Source organism: Sinohyriopsis cumingii, chromosome 14 (genome assembly GCF_028554795.1).
Source record: "Sinohyriopsis cumingii isolate HCF-2022 chromosome 14, ASM2855479v2, whole genome shotgun sequence".
Taxonomy (NCBI): domain Eukaryota; kingdom Metazoa; phylum Mollusca; class Bivalvia; order Unionida; family Unionidae; genus Sinohyriopsis; species Sinohyriopsis cumingii.
In genome coordinates, this window is record NC_142974.1 from 91,836,020 (window position 1) to 91,857,910 (window position 21,891).

Consider the following 21,891-nt stretch of genomic DNA (forward strand, 5'->3'; position numbering starts at 1 on the left):
GTTATCACAGGAGTTTCTCCACTCCCACAGTGGGTAGCACGTTGCTGTCATCACTGTAAGGTTTCACACTCTCAAATGCGGAAGCATATTGCTGTCATCACTGTAATTATCCCACTTTCTTGTCACAACCATGGGAAGCACATAACTGTCATCACAGGAATTTTGACACTTTCATGTCAGAATTGGAAAGTTAAACTTTCAAAAGTTTGACGTTGAAATATAATAAACTTGCCCACCTTTTGCAAATCAATTTAGTCAGCAGCAAGATTTTAAGACCTTAAACAATCACATTATACAGTGATATAGAAAAGATATAGCTGGAATAACATGGAATGACAAGAAGCACTACAGAAAGATTGTTGTTACCTTGCGATAAACACAGAAGGGGGCCAAATGTAGCGAAGGTCGTTAATTATTAAAGCACCCATTTCAGTGAGTTTAATATTATTGCTTGCTTCTACCATACTACTTATCTGTATAATATATTCGTAATATGTATCAATTCGATTGCAGAAAAGGTATTTCGTAAAAAATAATAACATAATATTCTGACACAAGTAACTGCTGTCAGATCCTTAATCATTTTCTATGTAACTCTTGTCATAATGTCCGTATACCCTTTATCCAGATGTTAGTGGATGTGGTGGTGACCAAACGAAGTGGAAGTGCAATAATGGGATGTGTATTAATCGAGATTGGCTTTGTGACAGGCAAATGGACTGTTTGGACAACAGTGACGAGAGTAACTGCAAGGCGTAGTGAGACAGATACCTCAGCAGAGATGATGGATAAATATCGTACGTCAATTTCTGACATCACTGATTAATACGAAAAATAGAGCCTTGTGAACTGGCGTTTCGTTGAGATGAGCACTGGTAATAAAAAGCTTGCCGAACAGACAAGAAAAAATAAACCATAACAAATATATGGTCAAAATTAAGAAACCTTTTGACCTTTGTTAGAGAATACATAACTAAAATTTATTGAGAAGTGGCATACGGTGCAAAGCATGTAAAAAGGTTCCCAGTTATTCATAACGTGGCCTTATAAAGTATTTACTCATAAACTGGGAATATAACCCTCGCCAGATTCAGCTGTTCGTGTTTAACAGAAGGGACCCAACATTCATCTCTCATGGAATTAATGTCACATTGCGAGTTTCTCAGAATGTGAATGGAGAGGGTAATTGGGATGAATACCCCTCATGTTGTGACAGTGTCCGTATAGATGGTTGGCCGTTTAGCGCACGCTATCTTGGCAAGACGTTATCTGGATTGGAGGGAAGAAGGATCGTCACATGCCAATCACGCTTCTCAAGGTTAAATAGGTCCCATCAACATGGTTATAATGTGGACACATTCAGTATAAAGTCAATATGTTAGCATAATAATCAATATTGGTGTTGTTATATTCAGGCAAATATGGTAATGTAATATATCCAATGCAAAACAATTCACGTTTTAGAATGCACAAGAAAACAAGAATGTCCTGGTTTGAAATACCAAACATATAGACAGAATGTATTGCTTTCCGTGCCTTGTTTACTTGTTGCATTCTTATTAGATTTCCAACACCATAGTTCATATCTTCGTATTACACACCTATCTCGTTTGAGTTTATCAGTGCACCTGACATCACTTTCCTTAATTGCAATTAACTTTTTTGCAAATTATGAGTAAATATATTGATACAAATATATAAAGTTAGTGCATAAAATTAAAACTGACAAAACTATTTTCCACGTTTGAGGCTTTATTTTACCAAACGTGCGTCTATTTATATTGACACCAACTCGACTGTTGTTATAAAGGTAGGCACCAAATAGTATTACTTCATTTTGTCTTGTACATTGATGGATTCAGGCATATACACCTTTTATGCACTCTTGGCTACCAGTACGTGCCTGTGAACAAAATTGAATCTTCAGTGGGTCACTTGGATGAGATGGCCTTAATTAAAAGTATGGCACATTTTAAATTTAAATCATTTTCATTTATATGTTTTTGTGGATGAGAGATTTATTTTCAAATATATAAAGTTATGGATAGAATGGCTAAATCAATTTTCTTGTGTACATAGAAGAATAAAATATATTATAAGTTTTTATTTGTTATGAGAATCCTTCATTGTTCCCATGTTTATTCGTATTTCATGCATGGGTTAGATCTAATAATTTACACAGAAATTATCTGCTTTTAGATTATGATGTATATGTATATATATTGAAGAGAATTTAGTGTAGCACAAATACATTTCTATGTAGTTTGTTGAAACATATCTTTTAATAGAGAAAGTATCATCACACTTTTATATGACAATGTCATTTTTATATTGCATTTCTCAAAGAAAATGCGAGACATAGCGGTCACGATTTTCTTGTCTGTCTACGACTGCGACAGCAGCGGTGACAACAATATTAAAGGTTTTAGGTTTGTGCATGCCATTGGTAAGGATTTTATGCAAAGCTGTTAACTCCGAAAAAGACAAGACACTGCACATCGCAAAATTATAATGTTATAATTATACTGTTAAATTGTGAATAAACGGAACTTTATGATACATATTTCTTTATTTTGTTTATTCTGTCCCATATGGGTATCATGTTTAATCCATGCTTACTCGATATGCAAAGCAGTGCTTAAAATAAATATACGTCACATGGGCTAGCGATAAGTATATGAAAACAAGTTATTAAGCCATGATCAAATTGACTTTCAAAGATCAAAGGCTGGTACTGTTTAAATGTGTACAATTCTGTAAAACGAGAGTTATGAATAAATAGAGCATACTATTTTCGACTCTATGGTCTTAAACTAAGTAACAGAAAAGAGCGAAAACCAACATGTTGTGTAAAATTCAACAAAGAATTTATTTCCATGGAATACGAAGTGAAATATGAGAAAAGAACTTGTGGTATTGCGAATCAAATCCCAAATTGCAGTGGTATTCCAAAATTAATCCAACGCTGAAAGTACTGATGTGCCTGTGATGGCCCGTGTCGTAGTGATGTTCCAACAGTCTTTTGTTAAATCACAATAATACAATCCAAGCATATATCCTTATTTTAACTGCACCATAAATCCAAATCTCTATTTCCAAGAATGTTTTTATGAGTACTTTTGAACTCCAGGGAAGAATGACTTGAATTAAATAATTTGAGTAAATAAATTCCAGACCAAATGAAACACCGGATATAATAATAATGCAAGTGCTCTGATTTTACAACACGAATGAATAATTTATAGATAATAAAGATTTTATAGTTCTCTACTTGACCTCAGCTCACAATTAGCATTTTCATGGAAAATTTCATTCTGCAAGGTTCCAAATGTTTACGAGATAAAACCTTTTATTTTATATAATTAGAAGGTCTGATACTAAAATTATAATATAAAATGTCGTAAACAACAGGTAGAACCGGCATTTAGTTGGAAATTTCCAATGTTCTGGACTCAGTTTGACATAAACATGATGTTTAGAAAACTAAAATCTGTGATTCAGGTCAGGTAGAAAATTAACTGATTTTGGACAAGGTCGTGTCCAAAATACCATTATCCATAGCATATAATGAATGAATAAATAAAAAACAATGCAAATTAAATATACATAAAAATACAATGACAAATTCAAGGTTTGAAATAAGTACAGCGTATAATGTATGATTCTGAGTTAGGAATAAGTACAGCGTACAATAATTAAACCCAAGTTATGAACAAATACAGCGTACAATGAATAAATCATTCAGGTTATGAATAAGTATAGCGTACAATGATTAAATTCAAGTTAGGAGTAAGTACAGAGCATACGGACTAATTCCAAGTTAGGAACCAGTACAGCGTACAAACACTTAATTCCAAGTTAGGAACCAGTACAACATACAAAGACTAATTTCAAGTTAGGAACCAGTACAGCATACAAAGACTAATTCCAAGTTAGGAATAAGTACAGCATACAAAGACTAATTTCAAGTTAGGAACCAGTACAGCGTACAATGACTAATTCCAAGTTAGGAACCAGTACAACATACAAAGACTAATTTCAAGTTAGGAACCAGTACAGCATACAAAGACTAATTTCAAGCTATGAACCAGTACAGCATACAAAGACTAATTTCAAGTTATGAATAAGTACAGTGTACAATGATTAAATCCAAGTTAGAAATCAGTACAGCGTATAAAGACCAATTCCAAGTTAGGAACCAGTACAGCATACAAAGACTAATTCCAAGTTAGGAACCAGTACAGCATACAAAGACTAATTCCAATTTAGGAACCAGTACAGCATACAAAGACTAATTTCAAGTTAGGAACCAGTACAACATACAAAGACTAATTTCAAGTTAGGAACCAGTACAGCATACAAAGACTAATTTCAAGTTAGGAATAACTACAGCGTACAATGACTAATTCCAAGTTAGGAACCAGTACAGCGTACAAAGACTATTTCCAAGTTAGGAACCAGTACAGCATACCAAGACTAATTTCAAGTTAGGAACCAGTACAACATACAAAGACTAATTTCAAGTTAGGAACCAGTACAGCATACAAAGACTAATTTCAAGTTAGGAATAAGTACAGCGTACAATGACTAATTCCAAGTTAGCAACCAGTACAGCGTACAAAGACTAATTCCAAGTTAGGAACCAGTACAGCATACAAAGACTAATTTCAAGTTATGAATAAGTACAGTGTACAATGATTAAATCCAAGTTAGAAATCAGTACAGCGTATAAAGACCAATTCCAAGTTAGGAACCAGTACAGCATACAAAGACTAATTTCAAGTTAGGAACCAGTACAACATACAAAGACTAATTTCAAGTTAGGAACCAGTACAGCGTACAATGACTAATTCCAAGTTAGGAACCAGTACAGCGTACAAAGACTGATTTCAAGTTAGGAACCAGTAGAGCACACAAAGGCTAATTTCAAGTTATGAACCAGTACAGCGTACAAAGACTAATTTCAAGTTAGGAACCAGTACAACATACAAAGACTAATTTCAAGTTAGGAACCAGTACAGCGTACAATGACTAATTCCAAGTTAGGAACCAGTACAGCGTACAAAGACTAATTTCAAGTTAGGAATAAGTACAGCATACAAAGACTAATTTCAAGTTAGGAACCAGTACAGCATACAAAGACTAATTGCAAGTTAGGAACCAGTACAGCATACAAAGACTAATTTCAAGTTAGGAACCAGTGCAGCATACAAAGACTAATTTCAGGTTATGAATAAGTACAGCGTACAATGATTAAATCCAAGTTAGAAATCAGTACATCGTATAAAGACCAATTCCAAGTTAGGAACCAGTACTGCGTACAAACACTAATTCCAAGTTAGGAACCAGTACAACATACAATGATTAAACCCAAGTTAGAAATCAGTACAGTGTGCAAAGACCAATTCCAAGTTAGGAACCAGTTCAGCGTACAAACACTAATTCCAAGTTAGGGACCAGTACTGCGTACAAACACTAATTCCAAGTTAGGAACCAGTACAGCATACAAAGACTAATTCCGAGTTAGGAACCAGTACAGCACACAAAGACTAATTCCAAGTTAGGAACCAGTACAGCATACAAAGACTAATTTCAAGTTAGGAACCAGTACAACATACAAAGACTAATTTCAAGTTAGGAACCAGTACAGCATACAAAGACTAATTTCAAGTTAGGAATAAGTACAGCGTACAATGACTAATTCCAAGTTAGCAACCAGTACAGCGTACAAAGACTAATTCCAAGTTAGGAACCAGTACAACATACAAATACTAATTTCAAGTTATGAATAAATACAGTGTACAATGATTAAATCCAAGTTAGAAATCAGTACAGCGTATAAAGACCAATTCCAAGTTAGGAACCAGTACAGCATACAAAGACTAATTCCAATTTAGGAACCAGTACAGCATACAAAGACTAATTTCAAGTTAGGAACCAGTACAGCGTACAATGACTAATTCCAAGTTAGGAATAAGTACAGCGTACAATGACTAATTCCAAGTTAGGAACCAGTACAGCGTACAAAGACTGATTTCAAGTTAGGAACCAGTACAGCACACAAAGACTAATTTCAAGTTAGGAGCCAGTACAGCGTACAAAGACTAATTTCAAGTTAGGAACCAGTACAGCACACAAAGACTAATTTCAAGTTATGAACCAGTACAGCATACAAAGACTAATTTCAAGTTATGAATAAGTACAGCGTACAATGATTAAATCCAAGTTAGAAATCAGTACATCGTATAAAGACCAATTCCAAGTTATGAACCAGTACTGCGTACAAACACTAATTCCAAGTTAGGAACCAGTACAACATACAATGATTAAATCCAAGTTAGAAATCAGTACAGTGTGCAAAGACCAATTCCAAGTTAGGAACTAGTTCTGCGTACAAACACTAATTCCAAGTTAGGGACCAGTACTGCGTACAAACACTAATTCCAAGTTAGGAACCAGTACAGCATACAAAGACTAATTTCAAGTTATGAACCAGTACAGCATACAAAGACTAATTCCAATTTAGGAACCAGTACAGCATACAAAGACTAACTTCAAGTTAGGAACCAGTACAGCGTACAATGACTAATTCCAAGTTAGGAACCAGTACAGCGTACAATGACTAATTCCAAGTTAGGAACCAGTACAGCGTACAATGACTAATTCCAAATTAGGAACCAGTACAGCGTACAAAGACTGATTTCAAGTTAGGAACCAGTACAGCACACAAAGACTAATTTCAAGTTATGAACCAGTACAGCGTACAAAGACTAATTTCAAGTTAGGAACCAGTACAGCACACAAAGACTAATTTCAAGTTAGGAACCAGTACAACATACAAAGACTAATTTCAAGTTAGGAATAAGTACAGCATACAAAGACTAATTTCAAGTTAGGTACCAGTACAGCATACAAAGACTAATTACAAGTTAGGAACCAGTACAGCACACAAAGACTAATTTCAAGTTAGGAACCAGTACAGCATACAAAGACTAATTTCAAGTTATGAATAAGTACAGCGTACAATGATTAAATCTAAGTTAGAAATCAGTACAGCGTATAAAGACCAATTCCAAGTTAGGAACCAGTACTGCGTACAAACACCAATTCCAAGTTAGGAACCAGTACAACATACAATGATTAAATCCAAGTTAGAAATCAGTACAGTGTGCAAAGACCAATTCCAAGTTAGGAACCAGTTCAGCGTACAAACACTAATTCCAAGTTAGGGACCAGTACTGCGTACAAACACTAATTCCAAGTTAGGAACCAGTACAGCATACAAAGACTAATTTCAAGTTAGGAACCAGTACAGCATACAAAGACTAATTCCAAGTTAGAAACTAGTACAGCACACAAAGACTATTTTCAAGTTATGAATAAGTACAGCGTACATAGACTAATTTTAAGTTAGGAACCAGTACAGCATACAAAGACTAATTCCAAGTTAGGAACCAGTACAGCATACAAAGACTAATTTCAAGTTAGGAACCAGTACAGCATACAAAGACTAATTCCAAGTTAGGAACTAGTACAGCACACAAAGACTATTTTCAAGTTATGAATATGTACAGCGTACATAGACTAATTTTAAGTTAGGAACCAGTACAGCATACAAAGACTAATTCCAAGTTAGGAACCAGTACAGCATACAAAGACTGATTTCAAGTTATGAACCAGTACAGCATACAAAGACTATTTTCAAGTTATGAATAAGTACAGCGTACAAAGACTAATTTTAAGTTAGGAACCAGTACAGCGTACAAAGACTAATTTCAGGTTATGAATAAGTACAGCGTACAATGATTAAATCTAAGTTAGAAATCAGTACAGCGTATAAAGACCAATTCCAAGTTAGGAACCAGTACTGCGTACAAACACTAATTCCAAGTTAGGAACCAGTACAACATACAATGATTAAATCCAAGTTAGAAATCAGTACAGTGTGCAAAGACCAATTCCAAGTTAGGAACCAGTTCAGCGTACAAACACTAATTCCAAGTTAGGGACCAGTACTGCGTACAAACACTAATTCCAAGTTAGGAACCAGTACAGCATACAAAGACTAATTTCAAGTTAGGAACCAGTACAGCATACAAAGACTAATTCCAAGTTAGAAACTAGTACAGCACACAAAGACTATTTTCAAGTTATGAATAAGTACAGCGTACATAGACTAATTTTAAGTTAGGAACCAGTACAGCATACAAAGACTAATTCCAAGTTAGGAACCAGTACAGCATACAAAGACTAATTTCAAGTTAGGAACCAGTACAGCATACAAAGACTATTTTCAAGTTATGAATAAGTACAGCGTACAAAGACTAATTTTAAGTTAGGAACCAGTACAGCGTACAAAGACTAATTTCAGGTTATGAATAAGTACAGCGTACAATGATTAAATCCAAGTCAGAAATCAGTAGAACGTAGTCTCTTCCTTTAAATAATTTTACTTACTATCGGTTAATAACCATGAAAATCTTAAATGTCATGTTATATTACTTTATAATTTTGTTACATATATAATATTCTCATCAGGTACATGAACATAATTTACTTTAGAGTTATAAAACTATTGTAATTAACATGTTTTGAGTTTCTAACAAGAAGATTCGACATGTTTAATTTTAAGCAGAATAAATATTTTTAAGATTAACGGAAAATTTCTTCAATGGAAAGTTCTTTCGAACTGCGTCCCCTGAGGTAGCGGCATTTGTCCAGGTCCTTTCCAAGCCGGAGCCCTTCCTCATTCTGCCTTTCACTTCTATCACCATCTCCCCCAGTCATTGTCAGGCGCCGGCGATCCTGATGGAACAAAGAAAAGAGAACTCTGCCCATTACTTGTAGATGATGTATTGTACGTTAGCATTACATATCAGAGGATTGGTAATTTTGTTTGTTATTATATATCAAATTACCAATCCTCTGATATGTAACGTTAACGTACAATATATTCTCGATGTAACAGAAATAAGTCTTGTAGTAAACCGTCAGTGGATGTTATTTCGACACGCTTGCCATCATTTTTTATGGATGCTCTGTGATCGTATTGCAGTGTAAAGTAATATAAATACCCTCCCCCATTATTTCTATTAAAAATACAAGCTCAACACACACCGTCAAAAACTGCGGCTGATGAATCTGGATTTTCTTTTTAGGTTTGTTATCGCATTAGATCTCTGTAACATTGTCTGTGCAAGAGAATGTCTAAAATATATGGCACATATCAAGAAATGGTAATTTATATCATCCGTCTCATTTTCTAGTAGAGATCTACTATCTTTACTTGTGCCTGCACATTTCATACATGACTACGCTTTTGTAGTGCATCAGAGAGAGAGAGAGAGAGAGCAATAGTCGCAACTTCATTACGGTTTTCAGATAGTGTCAATACCGTAAATGAGGGTCAGTCATAGCCATCTGTTGCATACGAAATTCGTGCAAATCGCCCCATAGTGAGACTTTCACGTTCTGTATACTTCGCTTCACTGGCTCTGAGGTAGAAAACTGTATGTAATTGCACACGCTGGTCATTTGGTCGGATGGCTTAAGCTGTTTATAATTGAATGGCTTAATCTGTCTATAATTGCATACGGCACACGCTGGTCATTTGGTCCGATGGCCTAAACTTTATATAATTGCATATAGCGCACGCTGGTAATTTGGCCGGATGGCTTGTCGTACACGTGTGTTAAGAATATTGTCTTTATGATCACACAATGTGTGTGTGTGTGTGTGTGTGTGTGTGTGTGTGTGTGTGTGTGTATTTTGGATTTTTAACCTAGCTTTGACAATGTTTCAGTCATATCGCTACGATGTCTGCATTGTGGCAGTTTATAGTGGGCTTAATGCCGCAGACATGTAGCATGATGTCCCACCAGTCACATTATCCTGACACCAGGCCTACCAGTCCTAACGCTAACCTCCTAATGCTGAGCGCCTAACGAGGCAGCTGTTAGCACCATTTTTATAAGTCTTTGCAATGACTCTACTGGGGTTCGAGCCCGCGACCTCCCGCATCCGAGACGGACTCTGTAACCACTAGGCCACTGGAGCGGTCTCACACAATGTCATTTACTTGTTAGCTTATTGGACAGATAAGTATAACATGTTTCCTTTTAATAAACACGGAATACATTTTTGGACTATGTTTTAATTATTGTACATTAAGAGAGCTACCAGTGATGTTTTGGTATTTGTGTGTATTATTGTACGTATGTATCACTGTCTGTGAAAAATAAACAAAAAAAAAACGTATGTTCATGAATACATGTTAGACTCTCATCATTACTATACATAGAGACACTAAAGCAAACAATGCGTATTTGGTGAAAAACATGTGATAATTATCATAACGAATAATGTTGGTTAAAGCCGCCGTAACGTGCCAAAAGTCGTGTACGCCATATCACCTGAATAATACTCACTCTTGAAAGATATTGGTCCTAAACATCGTTAGGTGTTTTAAAACATGATAACATCAATGATTCATCACATTACGAGCCATGTAATTTCTTCCTCGACCTGACCAACTCAGCCAACCGTATTGGTGGCTTAAGTGGTTAGAGCGTCCGCCTCGGATGCAGGTGGTCATGGGATCAAACCCCCGCCGAGTCATACCAAAGACTTGTGAAAATTGTGCTAGTAGCTACCTCGCTTTGCGCTCAGCATTAAGAGTTTAGTGCAACGACTGGTCGGCCTGGTGTCAGGATAATGTGACAGGGTTGGACATGATGCCAAATGTCGGAGGCATGATGCCCGAGTGCTAGAAATCACTATAAACTGGGGCACTGCAGACATCGTTGCGATATGACTCAAATTGTTAAAGCTACGTTAAAAATAAAACAACACACACACGGCCATTTTGAACATGCATACGAATTAATCCGATGTTGATCGGCGACATCCGTGGGTCAATTAATTTAAGTCGAAAGATGGAAGACAAGATTTGATAACGTCACCGTTGTAAACAGACTCAGCAGGTACCACGCTATGTCAGATATGGTATGTGATCCCTGTGTGATATTTTGCAAGATTACTTTGTTCCAAATATAAATAAAATCTATACGATATGAAGGAAAAGTGTCACGCATATTGTTTATGATATGTGTACCAACTTTTTTCATTTCAAACTTCTCAGATCTACTTGAAAATGGGAGCTTACCTCTCTTTCATCCGTCTCGAATCAATTTATTCGCCATGTGTGAATGTTGTTATAGAACTCACGGTACTAATTCAGTACCCATAGTAAACCTATGCAAACACCATGATATTAAAAATTCAATAACTTAAAATTGTTGAGTGCTCATCATCAAACCTATATTTATCAGTATAAATGAAACCTGGATGTCAGCTTCTGTGTAGAATAAAGGATATGAGCCACGGCATTTTCTGGACCTGCATGTGTTTGAAACATGTGCTTTCAATTCAGCACCAAAGAGTCAGGTGCTAATTTTAGTCCTGAGTGTTCCAAACTCAAGACTTAAAGGACTGAAATTCCATCAATAAAACAATGTCTCTATTTTTTTCCACTTACAACAAAGATAAGCTCTCAAAAGATTCTTTTTCCTGCAACATAACTTACATTATTAACCAATCCTAGTCAGCCTAACCCATATATACAAATGGATGTATCGAAGGGACACTCTATTTTAGGTTCACCCATTTCCAGGCTGGCTCACATTTTTCCTTACCATTAGTACCATGTGCCCTATAAGATTAGTCACTAGCGGAATTGTCGAATGTATGATGTCACTACTTTTGGAGCACTCACGAAAAATATTACGAGTGACTTCGGTTACTTAAGAAGTGGCACCTCTTAATGCCAAACTGAATATTTGGATGTCGTTTAAACCTAACATCAGGGGCCCCGAGTGGCCGAATGGTCTAAAGCGCTCTACGTTATAGATCACTGCAATCTCACTAACATCAGGGGCCCGAGTGGCCGAGTGGTCTAAAGCGCTCTACGTTACGGATCACTGCCATCTCACCTCTGTCTGCGTGGGTTCGATTCTAGGATTCAGCCACATTGGGTATGCGGGAAAGCTTGGCATTAGCATCTCGTGGGTCGGTGGTTCTTCCTGGGGTTTTCCCGGGTTCTTCCTCCACCATTAATACTGGCCGCCATGCATAGTCTATCGTGTGCTGACAAATGGTGATAAACCCCACAACAAAGACAACAACAACAACAAACCTAACATCTTTATTATTTCAAAGAACTGCTAAGGTCCTATATTTTGTAACCAATAATTTCCTTCCTTCTAAACTTGATTAAGATTAGAAGAATGGTGAAATTTATGAAAAACGGCGGTATTGAGGGGTTTAAGAAATGTACAAAGAAGTACCTACCTCCGATGTTGTAGTGGAAGACGTCTTCAATTGTATGAAACTTTTTGGTCTCTTATTGTTCAGTTCCTCCCTTAAAGCTCTTACTGCAGTGACCGGACAGCCGCTTGATCTTGGTGGGGGAGTTCCAGAGGATTCTCTTAATCTGTCCGCCGATAACGATCTCATGTGTTTAGCCCAGATGTGCTCGTAATCAGATTCAGTGTGACTAGGATTATGTGCCGCTTTTCTAACAGGCATTGGGTTCTGGGTAGAATAAACAACGCTTTCAAACGAACATGGCCACTCGTCAGCATTTGATGTGATGGCCTTAGATTTCAGAACGTCTTGTCTGTTCCAAAATTTTGAAGACCTTTGACGAATTTCTTCTCCTGACAAGATTGGATGTAGACTGTCTGCATTGTCAGACAAGTTGGTGGTAGACTTCCAAACGACACTATTCAGTTTCAGAGAGAAAGAACCCGTTTTATCCATCGCAGGACTATTCCTGCCTCTCGAAACCTGAGAACCAGATCCCGTTTCCGCTACATTATTCATGTGTTTCACATGAAGCTCTGTTTTAGTGTTCGAGTGTCCCTTCGATACATCCATTTGTAAACTCTTTTCAATTTTCTTTTTGTAAAGATCTATCTCCGACTAAATACGATGTAAAAAAGAGTCCAGGTGCTGTAGTTTTTCCGTCCGTGTGACTAGGATGGCCATTGGATGAATTCAAAAGGAATCATGGATTCACAAATATTGGCCGTGTAGAACTTTGTGCCCGAGCGGATTTAAGATATTTAGTATTAAACAAATGAATGAGATGCGATCAATCAGCAGTCATAGATAAGCATTTTTTTTAGGGATGGGTTTTGTCCCGTGAGTTATCTTATAGTGTAAAAAAAAAAAAGAACTTTCTAAGTAAGACAGTGGGCTGAAGGGTCCGGTATACTGAATTTCAATTTACTATGAAAAACCTGCAGGGATCAAGTGTTGGTAGTGGTTTTAATCTCATCATATTTAGAATGCTCTTGACACACTGGTCCTTTGGTTTACACAATCTCTAGCTAGTTGACTCTTAAGATCACTCTGTCTACATCTTTGTTTTCTATCATCAAAGCGAACAAGGGTCATAGACTGGTATCGCTATCAAACTTAACATGCTTACATTAAATCTGCTCTATGTAAATTTGTTAATGTGACGGTGGATCCTGAGGTTCGTGTGAAGCGCGTCATGACTGTGACTAGAATGTACCTATTTTAAGTTTTAATTCGTTTTTCAATTATATATCATTACAAAGACGCAACTCTTGAATACTAGTAATTTGCATCCAAAACATGACTGCTTCTTTATCAAGCGTGTTGATGGCAAATAAACTGACATATAGCAAGACAGCTGAAAAAAGAAGAAAACAACGCTTTTGCAAAGCAGAGTTTTTGTAGTCGTATGGATGCCAAAGAAACCTGAATATGAATTTCATAAACTAGAATATCCAGGGGAGTCACATTTAACTACGGCTACATATGACTAGCGATAACCCGACAATGACAGTCAGAAATAATTTCTAACTGGACTATGAAAATTACATTGATAAACCGTGTTAATTGTAATAGCCCTATCTTGATTGCTGCGTTGTGACAGCCCGGGCCCGAAAAAGACAATATACCATTGCGACTGTACCTAATGCTGGAATGTGACAGCCCGGGTCCGAAAAGACAATATACCATTGCGACTGTACCTAATGCTGGGATGTGACAACCCGGGCCTGAAATTGACAATACACCATTGCGATTGTACCTAATGATGGGATGTGAAAGTCCATAACTTCCCATAATTAAGGGTTTAAATGATGTATAGCTTCCCAAAAATTAGATGTTGCCGTACATTTTTGTGCCACATTTAGTTCCATATTTATTCCCATGTAGGAGTCATTACACACATAAGTAGGCCTATGGGTAAAAAGTACACACTATCACCAAATGTCCATACAATAAAAGCAAGCGCAACTCCAGCCGATAATCTAGCCCTTATGCTTACGCATATCATCTGAATAGAGGTCCAACTGGAAAGCCATCGTTTACAGTTTTCTTTTAGCGGTTTCTCATTATTTACTCGCACTCTTTTGAAAGGGTAATACCACAACCACTGCGATGCAAATTGGTGGTAAAATGCCACATAAAAAAATACATAAACGTATGAATTGATAACTGCATCATATTTGATTCATACTGCACTTTCTGCGATCTTTTCTCTGCAATGGCTTTAGCATAGAAAGTAAAGATTTTACGCAATATGCAAGACAGAAATGTCAGGAATTCGGAGAACAGGGCCAACCACGTTATAACGTACCTCGCGGTAGACGTCACTATGAAGCCCATCTGAACCGCCTTAAATAATCTGAATATTTATATCTCATTATTGATTGGACTTCAATCTGTGATAATTGATACAAAATAGGATCCAGCCAACGTCCTTCTGTATTACTGCGCAAATGCGATGCACTACGGTTCAGATTACCCTGGGGTCAAAACGGTCTTCAAACAGCGATATCATTGCAGCATCGCCTTTAAGTCAGTCAGAAAAGTATGGTGAGAAAGTACCCAACCTATCACTAATTGTCTATAATGTAACGGAACGCAACTTAAACGGAGATTTCTTAACGCTAACACATATTATTTGCATAGTCAACGTCTTCCTGTGGTATTGCGCGAGGACGATGCGCTAAGGTCGATATGACTCTGTCTCCCTGCATATTAGGTAAAATTTTCACATTCTGCACTAAATCGATTGTGGAGAAAATATTTGGATATTATCCCTCACAACTCATACTCTTTCAGAAGACATCGTTATCAAATTTAAGACGTTCCGGTGATGTCCGAGATTTAAGAACTTAACGTGCAAAAACTAAGTACGTCCAAAACTGAAGTGCTCCAGTGAGCATGGGCAATTTTACGTTTTGAAGATGTAAAGTTTTACCAAGTATTTAACTTATTTCTTATCAAAATAAAGACATATATTAGGCTGACTTTAGCAAGTCATCACAACAAAGTACGTAATGTGATAATTGTTTAGAACTTATTTGGTAGACTCTTAACATATATGCGTGTCCACCAAGAAGGTCAGCGTAGGCGAGCAGTGTTACGTACATTTGAGTATTTTGGCAGTGAATGCAGATGTCAAAACAATAAAATATAAAGAGCAAAAAAGATGATTTTATCCTAACACACCTTCAAAATTTAAAATATATTTTTGATTTTCATGGAAGAAAGTCAACAAACAATACCATTCAAAAGCACTCCTGTTGCACAGGCGGAAAAAAAAAACGGTCATTCACCCATTCAAAACATTTCTACACTCGATATAGAGCCTAACGGTTAAGTACATGCAACCAAAAGTCCCAAACGCTAGTTCGCTTAACTCACTTTGAATGAGTAGGTAGTAATTGACAGTTCTAAACCATTTATAAACATTAAAATAAGATTCGACGGTAGAGTGTTTACGAAAGGAGATTTGTATAGCTCTTGGTGGGGGTGGGACAGGGTAGGTAGAATTAATTTGATTGTACAGGCTACTTATATGACACTTTTTGGCAACCTGATTTTGAAATAGTACAATCTTCTTGGTGCGGGCTTTCGCGCGACTTCAAACTATACAAATGCAAAATGATCTATTAATAATTGTAAATGCCAGAAATGTTCATTACTATATACCATGTACCCTCAGATATTAGTCTTAACATTAAAAGTTGTAACGATTTTGAAAGACATATGAAATAAAAAAGAGACATTTAATCGTATGCTGCCTTTTTCGATCATTTAATACTCTGAAACTTTTCTGAAATATCGCGACGTATCTTTCATGACGTTTCAGACTGACAAATAATTGGTGTTGTCGTGAATATTATTTTGTAAGAAAACTAGCTTTGACCATGCTTTCTCCCATTCATATTTCTAAACGAATACACGCTATCTCTTGATACAATCATAGTTGCTTTTACGTTAAACCATTTTAATATTTATATCACGTAAGATCCGTCGAGTTTATCACAATGTAGTTTTGTGACATTATTTATGTTGTACCCAGCATTTCATCTTATTTTGTATTGTGGTATAACGGTACCAATTGCGCAAGTCCAGGTGGGCGGAGCTTAAGGTGTAGGGAACATTGGATTAAGAATTAAAGAACAAACACCAGCTGTGATTGGTGCATTATGTAAGAGTTGTACTTTCTGTTTGGCTTTAAAAAAAGTTGAGACTCTTGGCAACATGTGAGTTTATGTTAATTTTTATCTAGATCATATTTTGTATTTTGTATGATTTTTTTAAAAATATGGTACACATGGCTGAAAATGTGTTTGTTGTGACTAGATAACTCTTACCCTTGTCTAGTTCCAGTAGAGTTATCTCTCTTAATTGCAATGGAGTACCTGGTTATGTCATTGTCAAATTGACAATCTAGTATTGTTCTCTATGACAGTGTGTGACACGCATGCTGAGGTAGGATAGAAAGTATATTTATTTCACAAAACATTTATCATTGAGGTATAAGGAAAAACAATTGGTACCGTGATACCTTGTGTTTGGCACTCCGTGTCCACATTGGTATCCTGCCTTTGGCAGAACTCTATTTTGTGGAGGAGACGTTTGCACCTACTTATGCCCCCATAAGGGCAAGATTTGCTGCATAGCAACAGCCTCGCCGGCAAGAGATCACGCCGAGCGTCTTCTACGATATTCTCTATGATGCTATTTCTGCTCCGTGGCTGTGACGTACATTGTACTAGTTAATTAGTTTTGCTTGAATAATTGCAAATTGTGTCAGTGTGATCATTTATTGTTGAAGATCGTACTGTTGTAAAAAAGAGTGTCCGAGAAACCTTCTCGTGTTCCATACAAGAGAAAGTATTCCTTTAAAATTTACAAGTGGCCTGAGTTTTTCTCCAGGTGATGATATGGATTCTGGACCACTTATAAATTTTAAAATAATTTCGATGCATGCTGGGTTAGAGAAGGAGATTTCTATAAACTCGGGTGGGTGGGTGGGTTAATTTGGTTATACCGACTATTTATATGACACATGTAAATTTTAAAATATTAACATCATTTTGTTGTCGGCTGTGCTGTTGCCGCACTGTCAAGCGACAAAGTAAGTTTTGATGAGAAATTAAAGTACATAGATTAAATCCATAATTATTGTGTTATGCATGTGCATTTAAAATGTATTTGAGCAGGTTGAAGACTATATATATATATATTAATTGCAATAAGAAAGATGTATATTAGTGAGTACATTGATTTCAATATAACACGTACATATATGTACATATGTATATTTTGATTCAGATAGTGGTTAGTATTTGCATGGGTATGATCTATAATACCCGTGGGATTTGATAGCGTATAATGACAAATCTTAGGCAAAGATATGATAGTCTATGTTTGTTGACTTGGAAAATACACTGATTTAATAAATCACACAACAATAACTCATCAATGGCTTATATAAAAATGTATATCGTAACAGATCTTGTTGCATTCGGTAGAAGTCACAGTAAGAAAAAACTGTCCCACTGTGATATACCTATATGTTTGTCCTCTTGACTTCGAATTTGTCGCAAAATTAACAACGAGATTGGCACTAGCTAAAACTGGTACTTAAAGAAATTTTAATCCTTACAACCCAGCATATTGTTTGCGTTTCAAATGGGCGGTCATTAAACTTGTTATAAGAAGATTCAACGTTATCAACTTTGTATGTCGGCCAAATAATGGAACGGAAATGTACGCCTGAAGTTTTTCCACCAATAATAATAATAATAATGGTTCGCTAAGCTAAGAATAGGTAGTCGCTGTTTAAGTAGACACACAATTAGGTGAGTACTCCATTATCTCTAGGCTGTATGTCGAGTAGTATTCATCGCAAAAACACGCCACGAAACGATTCCTCTAAGATCGCTGGACCACGTCATAACCGCACCCCGTCATGGATTTTAATACATATCAGGTCACACCATTTTAACCAATCCTCGAAAGGATGTTGGTTCACGTAAACATTTATTTTAGGATCACACTATCAGAACCTGTGCCAGAGTTGTGTAATATTTCGGATGACGTTTGTAAGACTTTTCCACTGATTTCCAGCAAATCAATAGATTGTAATAAAAATAGTAAAATAATAATACAACAATGTTTCAAACAGTCATATGCACACTTTGTCAAGTGTGCATTATAGCTGGTGTTGCTTATTTGTTTTGTTTTGCATTAAGCTCAAGGGAAGCTGAATTTACAGCCTGGTTTCTGTGCGAACAATGTCTTTGCTTGAGAAGTCGTCTTGGACACAGATTTGATATATCATGTCCTGTAAACACATTTTTTACAAAGTTTGGTCATGTAACACTAAGGACGCATAGTATCTCTATGTAACACTAAGGACGCATAGTATCTCAATGTAACACTAAAGACGCATATTATCTATGTAACACTAAGGACGCATATTATCTCTTTGTGACACTAAAGACGCATAGTATCTCTATGTAACACTAAGGACGCACATTTGTTTTCCATTTATCACTATGGTTTATTTGTCTATGAGAAGGTTATAAATAGCATAAAAGTGATTGACCAATCCTGTAACGTCAGGGCTAGAAATGTATGCACAGAGCATATTTATGGTGGGGATATCAGTGTCATGCACTGTTCTGTAGTTTCAAGAAACACCTTCTTCATAATAAACGCCCTTCCTCTTTTCCACAAAAAATTTAAACTATAAGAATATTGCAGAATATCACTGAAATAAACTGAAAACAAAAACTTCACCTTCAAAAAGCACATACATTTCTGCCTACACACCAGCCATCAAAATGAGTAAAAGGGACGATAATACGGGTTTATGAAGACAGCGTACATAATATTATCCATTTGAAAGTTGCCTTTTCTTCAATAATAATAAAACACGGATAAATATGCACAAATGTAAATGCTATAAAGCAAAATTGTGAACAATATCGCGTCGAAAAGATGATCCATTACATGCAATTATGACCCTTTCCGTACATCAGACAAGCCGACTACCTGGGCTATTATGCAATTAATTTACAGATGAGTTCTAGTCATTACACACCGTAGACAGCAGACTACCTGGTCTATTATGCAATTAACTTACAGATGAGTTCTAGTCATTACACACCATAGAGCAGCAGACTACCTGGTCTATTATGCAATTAACTTACAGATGAGTTCTAGTCATTACACACCGTAGACAGCAGACTACCTGGTCTATTATGCAATTAACTTACAGATGAGTTCTAGTCATTACACACCATAGACAGCCGACTACCTGGTCTATTATGCAATTAACTTACAGATGAGTTCTAGTCATTACACACCGTAGACAGCCGACTACCTGGTCTATTATGCAATTAACTTACAGATGAGTTCTAGTCATTACACACCATAGACAGCCGACTACCTGGGCTATTATGCAATTAATTTACAGATGAGTTCTAGTCATTACACACCATCGACAACCACTACCTGGGCTATTATGCAATTAATTTACAGATGAGTTCTAGTCATTACACACCATAGACAGCCGACTACCTGGGCTATTATGCAATTAATTTACAGATGAGTTCTAGTCATTACACACCGTAGACAGCCGACTACCTGGGCTATTATGCAATTAATTTGCAGATGAGTTCTAGTCATTACACACCGTAGACAGCCGACTACCTGGTCTATTATGCAATTAACTTACAGATGAGTTCTAGTCATTACACACCATAGACAGCCGACTACCTGGGCTATTATGCAATTAATTTACAGATGAGTTCTAGTCATTACACACCATCGACAACCACTACCTGGGCTATTATGCAATTAATTTACAGATGAGTTCTAGTCATTACACACCATCGACAGCCGACTACCTGGGCTATTATGCAATTAATTTACAGATGAGTTCTAGTCATTACACACCGTAGACAGCCGACTACCTGGGCTATTATGCAATTAATTTGCAGATGAGTTCTAGTCATTACACACCGTAGACAGCCGACTACCTGGTCTATTATGCAATTAATTTACAGATGAGTTCTAGGCATTACACACCGTAGACAGCCGACTACCTGGTCTATTATGCAATTAATTTACAGATGAGTTCTAGTCATTACACACCGTAGACAGCCGACTACCTGGTCTATTATGCAATTAATTTACAGATGAGTTCTAGTCATTACACACCGTAGACAGCCGACTACCTGGTCTATTATGCAATTAATTTACAGATGAGTTCTAGTCATTACACACCGTAGACAGCCGACTACCTGGTCTATTATGCAATTAATTTACAGATGAGTTCTAGTCATTACACACCGTAGACAGCCGACTACCTGGTCTATTATGCAATTAATTTACAGATGAGTTCTAGTCATTACACACCGTAGACAGCCGACTACCTGGTCTATTATGCAATTAATTTACAGATGAGTTCTAGTCATTACACACCGTAGACAGCCGACTACCTGGTCCATTATGCAATTAACTTACAGATGAGTTCTAGTCATTACACACCATAGACAGCCGACTACCTGGTCCATTATGCAATTAACTTACAGATGAGTTCTAGTCATTACACACCATAGACAGCCGACTACCTGGTCCATTATGCAATTAACTTACAGATGAGTTCTAGTCATTACACACCATAGACAGCCGACTACCTGGTCTATTATGCAATTAACTTACAGATGAGTTCTAGTCATTACACACCGTAGACAGCCGACTACCTGGTCTATTATGCAATTAATTTACATATGAGTTCTAGTCATTACACACCGTAGACAGCCGACTACCTGGTCTATTATGCAATTAATTTACAGATGAGTTCTAGTCATTACACACCATAGACAGCCGACTACCTGGTCTATTATGCAATTAACTTACAGACGAGTTCTAGTCATTACACACCATAGACAGCCGACTACCTGGGATATTATGCAATTAATTTACAGATGAGTTCTAGTTATTACGCACCCTAGACATGGAATCATGCCACGCAGATCAGATCAGTTTACACCTTGCGTGTTCTTTCAATGACTGAATTCAAAGGGTATATGTACAATCGGATACTGCAGTCGGATATGAATTGTCACTTCCATTCGATCACTCTGTCCCAATAGTCTTGCCCAAGTAAATAAATGTATCCTCGTTAATATCGCATTGATTCCACGGTCAAGAGTCTCTTTAAGAAGGTCAAAACTAAACTTGAGGACTTCGTCTAAAAATTAGCGGCAAATACCAGTGAGGCACATAGAGTAACGGAAATAAATACATGCAGGCACAAATCTTTAAACGGGCACCTGCTGAATCAAATTAAAGTGAGAGTAAAACGTTTACTAAATTGGCATTTTGACTACGATTGTGCCTTTGTTACACACGTACAGCATTATATTGGTTGCATTTTAGAAGCGGGTTGATAAATTCCGTTACACTTACATAACTAATCCAGAATTAATCGTTATTTCCAGAGAAAGTAATTTCAGATGAAAATGCTTTATCTTCTAAGAC

The 21,891-nt window shown here is 36.7% G+C and overlaps 1 protein-coding gene across 3 annotated transcripts in view; it reads left to right on the forward strand.

The window, feature by feature from the left end:
• The window catches only part of LOC149784383 (uncharacterized), a 108,263-nt gene extending 105,704 nt beyond the window's left edge, over positions 1-2,559 (forward strand). For all 3 annotated transcript variants that reach the window (XM_089932445.1, XM_089932444.1, XM_089932446.1), the window contains exon 34: positions 629-2,559. In XM_089932445.1, coding sequence (XP_089788571.1) covers positions 629-759 — 131 coding nt within the window. In that variant the 3' untranslated portion in view covers positions 760-2,559. The remainder of the gene's footprint in view (positions 1-628) is intronic.
• The last annotated feature ends 19,332 nt before the right edge of the window (positions 2,560-21,891 follow it).